We start from the raw sequence: 12,774 nt of genomic DNA, 5'->3' as shown, positions 1-12,774 counted from the left end.
CTTGGAAATGTGTATCTTATGTGATAATATTCGGATTTGCCGAATTATTTATACAATTCAACTTAGTATTTTAATAAATCTGGGCGGTTACTGCCTAACTCAGTCGAAAAACGAAAATGTTCGAAATTGTGCGCTACATACATTTTAATTAGAAACGATTTCCTTTCGAATCTAGGGACTATCACCCCTGATTTGGGGGAATGTAATCTAGATGAATCCAGCATTAGCTATTTGATTTCAAACGACAAACGGACATTTGTTTTGAATAATTTATCATTAAATATAAATATTCTAATTTATGCAAACCAAAATATTCAAATTCAAATCCTATTTCAATTCTACTAGTGTATGTACAATGTTTCCTGCCTTTGATAAATTTAAAAATAACCCATGGTCACCTTAATCAACTAGAATATCTTGGCAACTCTTAAAAAAAATATTGCAAACAGCTGAGCAAAACAAAATAAAAAAACAACACAAACAAATCGAAAAAAGAAATTAAAAAATTTCTGAAAATTGTATAAGAAATCATTAAAATAATCAATAAGGATGCAATTAAAATTTCTAATAAGACCTTTAAATCGTTACAATTACTTTATTTCACAACGATTTGTCACACAAACCCACAGTCCACCTACTGGTGCAAAACAGCAACAAATACCAACAAGCTCCCTTAAAAGAAGAGAGAAGGATGATAGTAGCAAATCGAAATTAAAAATGCAAGGATGGCAAATCCATAGTTACGGTGATGTGGATGAATTGCTGTTAACCGACAAATTGAAAGTACCACAACTGAAGCAGGCCAACGAATGTCTGGTTAGAGTAACGACCACTACAGTCAATCCCATAGATGTGGCCATGTTAAGTAATAATTTTAGTACTTTACAATTGAAACAAACTCTATAAGATTTTATTTTATAGATGGTTATGGTGCCACCACTTTGAATACCATGCGTTGCCAGGGCAATTCCATAGAATTTCCCTTGACTTTGGGTCGGGAATTTTGTGGTATTTTGGTGCAGAAAGGCATGAATGTTGATATACCCTTGGGTCAAAGAGTTTGGGGTGTGGTACCGGTACAAAATACAAATGGAACACATGCTGAGTATGTAGCAGTAACGAATCACTGTGTAGGTTTCATTATAGAAACACTTAGGCAGTGCACTTACCAATCAATGTTAATTTCTTACAGCTTTCGGCAGCTCCCAAAAATCTTAGTGATGAAGAAGCTGCCTCAGTGTTATATGCCGGTCTTACAGCTTGGTCGGGTCTCTATGTTACAGCCAATATAGGCGGTGTCTGCGGTGCTCTCTCTGCCGATGGGGGCGGTGCACAAAAACGTATTTTAGTTTTAGGCGGTTCTGGCAGCGTCGGCTCCCTGGCCATACAAATGCTTAAAGCGCAAGGAACGCAAGTTTTAGCCACCTGCAGCGAAAATGCCACAGAACTTGTTAAATCGTTGGGTTGTGATATTGTTATTGATTATAATAATTCTGATGAAATGGCTAAATTGCGTTCATTTGCTCCTTATGATGTGGTGCTTGATTGCAGTGGTCAGGGACCACAAGGTGCTGAACTGTTGAACTTTAACTACAAGCAATATGTAACCTTTTCATCACCACTTTTGAAAAATATTGATAGCTCCGGTTTGGGTTTGGGACTTTTGAAAAATGTTCGCAATATTTTGGAAACAAATTTTAAATCAGTTTCCAAACAAAATGGTTTGGTTAAATGGGGTTTCTTTTCTCCTGCTGCTCAGGGTATTGAATTTTTAAAAAAATTGGCGGAGCGTGAAAAGGTATTAAAAATTAATAATGTTTACTCTGATTAATGGACTCATTTAAATTTTATGTTACATTTTTCAGATTATTCCCTTAATAGACAGCAGTTTTGAGTTCGAACAGTTGCCGGCAGCATTTGAAAAGGTTCGCAATGGCCATTTACGCGGAAAAGTTGTTGTGAATATTGATTAATTTTATACATATTTGTATTATTTATGATTTGTTATTAAATAAACCATGTTTGTGATATAATCGAAAATATTTATTGTTCTTTTTCTCAACTTTAAGATTTTTTATGAGTCTGATTCAGAAACACGAAAACAGTTTAAAAATGTTTGTATAAAAATCACTTAATTTTTGAGTGTATTTTTTTTTGAATCAGGCCCGTTATCATAGAATAAACACATAGAACGGAAGGAGAGAGTAATATATGTATATGGAAAAATTACTCTCTTTTCACACATACGGGTGATACAATAACAAAATACATGCAATACATTCTCATGAATTAGGTTTTTGACAACAGACTTAGGTTTTTGGCTCTCAGTTACCTATCTAGTTGTTGTCTATGCCCGATATCACCTTCACCGTCACTACTGCAAAATAATTGTAATTCGCCAGGAATATCGTTTAGTTGGTCGTCTCATAATAAATTTCCTTCTTCATTTCACGCCTAATTAGTTAAACAGGCAGTATTTGAAGTAATAATTGAAAGATACACGACTAGTAGTATTGAACCCATTTTGGCCATTGGCCCTTACCCTTCACCTTCGTATATATAAGTTTATCATTCCGTTTGTAATTTCCACAATATAATTTCCCGACCCTATAAAGTATATATATTCTATATCCTTATAGATAGCGAAGTCGATTAAGCCATGTCCGTCTGTCTGTCTGTTGAAATCAACTTTCCGAAGCCCCAAATACCAGACATACACGATTCATACATCAATATCTCCGAATTCTTCCGGCTCGGTTGCTATTTAAAATCGAGAAAATCCGTCCACAAATGGCTGAGATATAAGGAAAAATCCAGAACAACCTCGATTTTTGACCTATATCTGGATTTCTAAGTCATTAATGATAGACATTTCACACACCTTTGCAACGATGTATATAATACCATAGTAAGTTGGACATACAATGGGTTAAAATCGGAAAAAATATTTTTTAACCCGAATTTTTTTAAACCAAAAGTTTTTTTTTCGCTAAATATTAAAAAAATAAAATTGAAAAACAAAAAAAAAATGTTTAAATTAAAAGAAAAAAAATTTAAATTTAAAAAAAAAACTAAAAAACAATTCGAACATTTTTTTTCCAAAAAATTAAAAAAAAAAAAATTTGGAAAAAAAACAATAAATTTTGTTTACCTAAAAATATTTAAAATTTTTATTTTGAAGTATAATAAGATTCGGCACAGCCGAATATAGCTTTCATCAATTTGGCACTAACTATAAATGTTGAATTCAAATCACTGCAACAGGCTATTAGAAAAAAAGTTGAATGCTATTCTGTCATATTTCAATAAAAATATGCCTTATTAGCATTTATTTTATTGGCACTTTGATGACGTTTGTTTTTATAATACCAAATGCATCATATTTTTGTAAAAATTTGCTGAATTGCTATACAAAACTGCAGAAAAACATCCCGTTGGAAACATTAATAGAAATAATACACATTATTTTAATTATTGCAATTAATATTAAGAATTAATTTAAGGAACACTAGCTGCTGGATCCATTAAGACATAAGAATATTATACATATTGAAAATCATTATTTATAATACATATTACATACATTTGACCCTTATATTTAATTTACTCTGAAATTATAGAGTCTCCATACAAGGCCCCCCCAGAAAATTACTTGATAGTGATTAAATTGTACATAAACATGTTTTCTATGAACTTAAATATTTCTACCAATTTTTGTGAGGATAGGTCCATTATTGACCCTACCCTCCATATAACCCCTATATCAGAAAAATATATTATTGTCACATTGATTCACACAAGATTTAGCACAGCCTAGTATAACACTCTCACTTGTTTCTTTCTTATTAATTTTTCTGAACAAAAATATTCAAATTAGAAAAATCAAAATTCAAATTAATTAATTGATTAATTTAGTTTTGGTTAATCAGAAATGTTAACTAATAGATTAATTGAATAATTATAATATTGATTAATCAGAATATTTGATTATTCTATTAATCGCATATCCCCACTCTTAACCATTTCATTAAAAAATTCACTACGAATTAATTCATAGGCTTAATTAGTAACTACTTCTGACATATTTAATTCATTACTTTTATAATTCGTTCTTAAAGAATTAATTCCATATTGAATCATTCACGTTTCCTTTAATTTAATGATTAAATTTTTATTCAAATCAAATCTATTACAAAAAGGTTTTTGACGATTTTTTAACTTATTTTGTAAATGATTAAAAATAAAACAAAAAGAAATTAAACGAATAAATTTACTTTCTTATAATTTGAATAACAATTGAATTATTAACAAAAATTTAACCATTCAAAGGTTGAATAAATTTTGTTTTGAATTAATTCAACAATAAATAAATTATGTTCAAGTAAAAGACTTTGAAGCTAAAGAATTTATTTGAATGAATTTGCTAGTTCTGAATTAAGTTTTTAGTGAATTAATGTGCTGTTTTTCTATAGCGAACTAAGCTCTGACGGAATATAGAAAATAATAAAATTCATAAAATTATAATCAAGAAAATTTTTATTGGGATTCCTTCCCTGTGTTTAATAATTAATTATGACATATTTTGTAATTGTCTGACGTTAATCGTTAATACGATTTAAATAATTCACCTCTATTTAACCGAATTATTATCATTTTTTTAATGTTATTCATTAGTTGTTTAATTATTAGTTTGTTTACCCTGCACCATATACACTAATAAGTAAAAATACTTACATTATCAACATTTTTATTTTTTGCAACAAATTAGAAGAAAATTATTCTGGAAAACCTAATCTTTTCGAGACTATTTGAATACAGAGTGAGTTGTAGAGTGTCAAAGTTGCTCACATATAGTATTTTGTTTTTCAACAAATGAAGAGCGATTTGTCTTTATTTTAAGTTTTTGTAAAGTAGATTTAACAAAATACGAGTATGTTACAGCCATGGATAACATGTATAACAATTATTATTTACCGACATTTTTCGTTTCGTCCCCACAATTAAATTAATAGAAATGATCTTAAAATAATGATTGCATTTGTGTAGATATTTTTAGTTATTAATTTGTATGAGACAAAAAAATATCTAGACGTATAAGTTCACTTAATTAAATTAAGTTTTTATCTATTAATTTGAGCTATGGCAAACAAATAAAGAAAATATATATTTTCTACTTTATACGTAGCTGTAAATAAATACATATAGATCGGAAAATCTCCTGTCAAAGACGTAACTCAGTTGTCTAAAACCTAAGTGGTGGGAATGTATTACTAAAAAAACTATGTGAAATCAAAAACTACACTCGTATTTGTGATTATTTTGAATAAGTTTCCGCTCTATGTTTCTCTATGGCTGTAACCAAAAGAGCAATTTCTTAAATATGAGCCAATGTACGATTAAAAACATATATAAAAGTCAGAATAATTGAAATTTAGGGATATATGGTATGTGCTCCTAAGTCCGCATGTACCAGCAGTCGGCAAGTATACCTATTATATTAAAACTCAAATAAATAAGAATAACTGCAATTATTTATTAAAAAAGATCAATTTAGCTTTATAAACACTATCAAATATCTTTCTCCTAATTTAAATTTAAATGAAGATACATACATATATTAAAACTAAACTTAATTTATTTAAAACAATAGAAATTATTTAATTGTAATAACTAGTCATCAGTCCAATAGCAAAATCACACACTCAAGGCCGGTAGATTAAAAAGAAGTAAAGGTCTTAAACTGCCGACTACTTGTACATATGTACATCTAACCTATTTGAAACATTTTATTTACGTCTTATATTAATCCTTAAAAGTTGGTTATTCTAAAAATTATTTTTATCAGAAATAGGAATATCTCGAAATTCATGTGTTTAATTTTTTATACAAAATTTGAAATTCTATAAAATCTAAACCATACCAAAGTTAAACATTAATCAACTTCAAATTTCGTATTGCCACTGAGAACCCGTGATCCAAATTTCCCTTGTCGAAACATTTCGCTAGTTCTTAACAATATTATAATATTTGAGACAAATTTAAATAAATTAAACTTTTTTTGTGTAAATGTATGCATTTTTCAAAATTTACAATTTGGTTATTGATTAACACTATTTTAATGTTATTATACCCTTCACCATGAGTGACAAGGATATAATGTAACATAGAGACGAGACGTAATTGTCAAAAACCTAACTCTTGCAACAACAAAAATATGCTATTCAATGTATATTGTTGTTGTATCAGGCATATGATTTGTTATATCTTTGTTTAACAAATCGGAGTGTCTCATCTCTATGGGCGAGGATATATAAAAGTTTGTCATTCGTTTAATAATTTCAACATTTTTCATTTGCGACCCCATAAAGTAGTTATATTCGGGATTTCATGTCAAGTGAATCAATTTTTGAAATCGACATTCGTGAGAAGGGTATATATAAGTTTGTCATTCCATTTGTAATTTCTACATCTTTCATTTCCGGCTCTAAGAAATATATGTATTCTGGATCCTTATAGATAGCGGAGTCGATTAAGCCATGTCCGTCTGTCTGTCTGTTGAAATCAATTTTCTAAAGACCCCAGATATCTTCGGGATCCAAATCTTCAATAATTCTGTCAGACATGCTTTCGCGAAGCTGAGAAATGAGGAAAAAACCAGGACAACCTCGGTTTTTGACCTATATCTGGATCACTAAACCATAGTAAGTTGCACCTACAATGGGTCAAAATCGGAAAAATATTATTATATTAATATATAATTTTTCAAAAAATTAAACTTCCAAAAAAAAATAAATTTTGTTTACCTAAAAATATTTAAACTTTTTATTTTGAAGTGTAAAAGATTCGGCACAGCCGAATATAGCTCTATTACTTGTTTAATTTATTTTTGCTTAAAAGAAAGCTTAGGCCATAGATGGGAAACTCTCCTGTCAAAGACCTAACTCAGTTGTCAGAAACCTAAGTGTTGAGAATACATGTATGTATTTAGGTCTATTCCTTTAAAAGCTTTTTGGTAGCTTTGTGTGATGCAAGTTTGTAACTCAAGACATACAATTTTTAAGGAAATAATAAAGATTTGTAACTAATTATGCCAAGTTTCAGTGAATTGTCTTCCTAATTATGAACTAACCAAAAATACAACTTTTTTCTTAAAATAACCCTACTTTTAACTTAAAAATTTTTAGAATTTTTTTAGGGATTATTTGACAATTACGCGAACAGTGCTAATCTTGCAAATGCACAAACACAGCAAATAATATAAACTTGTGATTAAAACAAATTAAATTACATACATTTATTATCAATTTCTATAACACGAATGCAAAAATTGAAAAAAATATTGAAATTATTTCGCTATAGCAACATTTAAAATGGAAAAATCAAAGACAACTACACCAGCAACAGCAACAAAAAAAATTAAATGAAATGCACTTATCGATAATTTTAGCTAATACAAAAACTAATTTATAATTTATAACAATTTAAAATAATCAAATCTTTATTATTATTTTCTACATGATTATGTACATACGACTAGATACTCACATACATACATATGTAGCGACTTGTGAGAGTGTACATTTCTTTTTTTAAATAATTCCTACTTATTATTATTATTTGCTACCTTGTCGCGTGATCATACCTATTAATCTATACAAAAATAAATTAAAGCAAAAAAAAAATAATAATAATAACAATAAACAATTTATTATGAGCATGGGCAAGTTGTTATTATTATAAACTCATCATCACATCATCGTACCACACTTATCATATACATTATACATATATATGTACATACATATGTACATAATCGTATCTACATATGTATGTGTCGTGTTCGAGTACTTGAATATCATGAAATGTTCACTCATTCCACGTGTGTTCTCTAAGAGAAATACCATGAATTCTATACTAAATACATACATATGTACATACATATGTATGTATTCGAATGTTTTTATTTAAGTTTGACACTCTCCTGACGACCATCTGATATTTAATGATTAGATCAAAAGTTCAACGGCATATGCTTTTGTTGTTGTTTTATTTTTTTAGTACATACTAACATTTCTTTATTTTTATTTAGTTTTTTCCAGTTGACATGCAAATAAACAAAAAGAAATCATTATCGTCGAAAGGAAAATTTTATATAGATCTACTTTATAGTACATACATACAAACATACATACATACATGCATAAACAATTGGTAATATTATGTATGAATGTATGTTTATCTCCTCATCAATGTTTTGAATTTAAATTTAAAGTGGCTTTGGTAGCTAATTTTAGTTTCAGATATTGGATCGGAATTTTTTTTATTTTGGTAAAGAAAAACATTCGATTCCCTGAACGAATTGATTTATTTGATATCAACTGTCATAAAGTTTGAATAATAAATAAGCCAATTATAATGAATCAGTTATGGAATTGTTTGTTTTAATAGATTAGAATTATTATTTGTTGTCAATTTCGATTAAAGATTTTGTTAACTAAAAAAACACTTTAACATACATATGTATGTTGAATTTTCGTGAAGACCCTAGCAAAATAATTAATTACAGAATCAGATACATATCACTCCAATAAATACAAAATTACAACTATTCCAGAAATGATGGAAAACAAGTTTTACAAGACTTTACTATATCGAGATTGTACCATTACAGCACATGAAAAACAAAACGACTATAGAGTTCGAAAGAAATGATTTGCAAAGTCAAATAAAATTTCATCTGTCTAACGAACTGTCATACTGCACTCACTTTTTGACATTTATGATCAGTACAATCTGGAAAATAATCATCAAATCTACCAAATTATCCAAATTTATCCATTTGGGCAACTTATAGACGACTATTTTTGAGTGAGATCAATCAACAACAGAAGCTACAGACTCCATTACATCCAGACAAATCTCGCATTTGGTGCGGTTTACACGCATCATCCGACCGTATTTCTTCAAAAATGAAGCCAGAGCTTACGTTATGGTCAATGGAGATCGTGACTACACCATGGTCAACGATTTTTTGTTTGAAAATAAGGATGACATTGATCCGGGCGAGATATGGTTTCAACAAGATAGCGCTACATGTTATACGGCGACCCATTTCGAGAAATAGTCTTTATGGTCATGCGATTTGATCTCTTGATTATTTCTTGTGGGGCCACGTGCATTCACTGGTTTATAATGAAAAACCGGAAACAACTGACGCTTTGGAGGCCAACAATGTTCGTGTTAATCGTGACATGCTTGAAAAAGTGGGCCAAAATTGGACTTCCAGAAATCATTTTCAAATATTAATGCCATGCAAAGAATAACATGCCATCCATGTATTTTCTAATAAAATATGTATATTTTTTTTGAATAAAATTACTTTTTTGTGTTATTTTTACAATTTCAATTTCTATCGGGATTAAAAAACAAAGTTTATTTTTATACCCTTCACCTTAGAATAAACACATAGAACGGAAGGAGAGAGTAATATATATGGAAAAATTACTCTCTTTTCACACATACGGGTGATACAATAACAAATTACATGCAATACATTCTCATGAATTAGGTTTTTGGTTCTCAGTTACCTATCTAGTTGTTGTCTATGCCCTTCACCTTCGTGAGAAGGGTATATATAAGTTTGTCATTCCGTTTGTAATTTCTACATTTTTCATTTCCGACCCTATAAAGTATATATATTCTGGATCCTTATAGATAGCGGAGCCGATTAAGCCATGTCCGTCTGTCTATCTGTCCGTCTGTCTGTTGAAATCAATTTTCTGAAGACCCCAGATATCTTCGGGATCCAAATCTTCAATAATTCTGTCAGACATGCTTTCGAGAAGTTTGCTATTTAAAATCAGCAAAATCGGTCCATAAATAACGGAGATATGAGCAAAAAACCGGGACAACCTCGATTTTTTACCTATTTTTGATCTATATATGGATTACTAAGTCATTAATATAGACAATATGGATATCTAATGATAGATATTTCAAAGTCCATTGCAACGATGTAGTAAGTTGGACCTACAATGGGTCAAAATCGGGAAAAATATTTTTTAACCGGTTTTTTTTTCATCAAAAAATTTTTTTGTCATAAATTTGTTTTAAAAAAAAAAAAATTTTAATTTTTTTTTAAAAAAATTTGTAAAAAACTTTTTTTAAAAAAAAGTTAAAACACAATTTCGAAAAAAAAAATTTGAAAAACAATTAAAATAAAATTAAATTTTGTTTACCTAAAAATATTTAAAAAAAATTATTTTAAAGTATAATTTGGTGAAGGGTATATAAGATTCGGCACAGCCGAATATAGATCTCTTACTTGTTTAATTCCTAATTGAATCATTAACTCAAATTGAATGATTAAATTTTTCTTCAATTCAAATCTATTGCAATTAGGCTTTAGACAATTTTTTGAATTGAACAGAGATTCGAATTAATTCAGTTTATGTTTAATTCACAAAAATCATAATTCAGAATTATAATTTAAAGCAACTCATTCCCTAAAAACATTCCCAACATTAACAATTATTTAGCTTCATGTAAAGGCTTTTATTTGAATTGAATTCTATAATCAATGAAATTTTGAATGGTTAAATTTTTGTTAATTCAAATCTAATACGAATTGAATTCTTTTCTTTTTTTTTCCTTTAATCATTCACAAAAAAATTGTCTAAAGCATATTTGTAATAGATTTGAATTAAAGAAAAATTTAATCAATATACATTATTACGCTATTTTGTAATGGATTTTAATTAAATAAAATTTTAATGATCCAATAAAGAATTAATTCCCAAAGGAATGAATTCAATATGTTTGAAGGGAATTATGCCTATGCATTAATTCGCAATGAATTCTTTATGGAATTGCTAAAAGAAAAAAATTAATATGATTTTAACAATTTAATTAAAAATTAATTCTTTCGAACATTTGATTACAACACAGGAAAAACAAAATCGCTATCTTGTCCAAGGTTGGCTATCGATTCGAAAAGTTTAACGTCAGTTTACCAATAACTGTATTTTGGGAAACAAAATCTATGTTATTTCGCTAGATTTCCATAAACTAAATTATGAAAATCAAAAATGTGTAATATACGATCTAAATAAATAATAAATATTGTATTCGTACTTGACAATAATAGTGTTTTTAATGATTTCTTTATACATATATTTAAAAGAATTTTTATTTATTTATTGTAAAAAGTTCCTTTCTTCATACCCAATTACATTCATTATAAAATTATTTTTATTTTTAAACATAAGACCGACTTAATGTCTGACCGTTTTACATACGAACAGACTAAAATTCCACCCAGTACGAGTATACATATAGTAGATACAAGCAAATTAATTTTATTTTTATTTATTTTAAGAGCCAAAGTCATGATTTAATTTTAATTAATATGTAATACATTCCACTCAAGGTAAAAAAATTTGTATAGTGACAAAATTTAAAACAAATTAATTATTTATAGTGTACTGTAGTGAAAAAAACACTCTCCAAGTGACGTAGCAAATGTATAGTACATCATAAATCCATTGGTTTTTAAAATGACAATATATTATTATTCTTATATAATTTAAAAGCTTTCCAATTTAGCTGTGGGAGTTTTGGTCAAAAATCAGGAAGGTTAGTGTGTAATATGATTCGAAAGAACACATTTTCGAAGTACAGTGTGTTAAACTTACAAATTCGAATGATTTTCTTTTCGAAACCAATTACAAAATAATCCCCAAGATTTCAGGCAAATTTCATGTTTCTATGTTCATTAAAAAAAGTACGAAACGCAAAAATAAACTACAAAAATTAAATTTAGTTGACCCTGATTTTTACCGAAATGTTGGAAAGCATTAATTCTTTATGAATTTTTTTCTTTAAATCAAATTAAATTTGATCTTTTAACCATTCCATTAGAATAGCATTTATTACGATATTGAATTAATTCCCCTGACAGTTCATACATCATAAAAATAATTCCTTATAGAATCATTAAAATTATTCTTTAATTCGAATCTATTACAAAATAGCTTAAGGAAATGATTTCATTTGTTTCAATTTAAATCTATTACAAACGGAATAACAATACAAAAAAAAATAAGGAAGAAAAAATATTTTTATTGAATTTGGATTAGATTTGAATTAACAAAAATTTCAATTTTATTATGAATTAATTCCATTATAAACTCATTCAACAATGAATGAATTCCATAACCCCCTGTCTATACCTGATAAATTTTTATCATGATAAACTTCAAAATGGTTGTCTAAATAAAAAATTATCAGGTATAGTCTCCATTTATTAGTATTATTTCTTCGTTATGATAAAATTGTTAGTGCTTTTGCTTAGACAACTTTGTCTTGACAACAAATGTCATTTATTGTTATGATGAATATTTGTCAAGTATAGACAGGGGGTTAGTATTATTGCTTCGTTATGACAAAATTGTTAGTGCTTTTGCACAGACAACTTTGTCTTGACAACAAACGTCATTAATTGTTATAAAAAATATTTGTCAAGTATAGACAGGGGGTAAAGTCATTGAATGAATCTAAGCTTCAAAAGAATAAATTCTTAATTCAGTTTTCAAAATCAAATTTAATGTATTCTTTAACCATTCCATTAAAGCATTCAACAAGATTTTTTTGTCTTAAGTTGTTGGTAGTTCAAAAGTATTGAATTCATTCCTTTGAGAATTCATTATTAATACAATTAATCAGGGTTGTCATAGATAAAAAATGTACATTTGTATGTTTGTTTTTTGTTTAATC

At 28.2% G+C, this 12,774-nt stretch overlaps 1 protein-coding gene across 1 annotated transcript; it reads left to right on the top strand.

The window, feature by feature from the left end:
- The first annotated feature begins 496 nt into the window (after positions 1-496).
- On the top strand, positions 497-2,040 carry LOC135950316 (reticulon-4-interacting protein 1 homolog, mitochondrial). The gene is made up of 4 exons (XM_065499855.1): positions 497-865; positions 922-1,130; positions 1,193-1,798; positions 1,866-2,040. The coding sequence occupies exons 1-4, from the start codon at positions 550-552 to the stop codon at positions 1,971-1,973; spliced, it is 1,239 nt and encodes a 412-aa protein (XP_065355927.1). The 5' UTR covers positions 497-549; the 3' UTR covers positions 1,974-2,040.
- The last annotated feature ends 10,734 nt before the right edge of the window (positions 2,041-12,774 follow it).

This window comes from Calliphora vicina, chromosome 2, assembly GCF_958450345.1.
Source record: "Calliphora vicina chromosome 2, idCalVici1.1, whole genome shotgun sequence".
NCBI lineage: Eukaryota > Metazoa > Arthropoda > Insecta > Diptera > Calliphoridae > Calliphora > Calliphora vicina.
Note: the sequence above shows the minus strand (reverse complement) of the source record. Positions and strands in the feature narration are given on the sequence as shown.

Bases quoted from the DNA above. Each gene is read 5' to 3' on its own strand.
- LOC135950316 (XM_065499855.1), top strand. From the start codon at position 550: ATGCAATTAAAATTTCTAATAAGACCTTTAAATCGTTACAATTACTTT. The intron at 1,131-1,192 runs GTAGGTTTCATT...AATTTCTTACAG, and splicing joins TAGCAGTAACGAATCACTGT to CTTTCGGCAGCTCCCAAAAA. The intron at 1,799-1,865 runs GTATTAAAAATT...TACATTTTTCAG, and splicing joins AATTGGCGGAGCGTGAAAAG to ATTATTCCCTTAATAGACAG.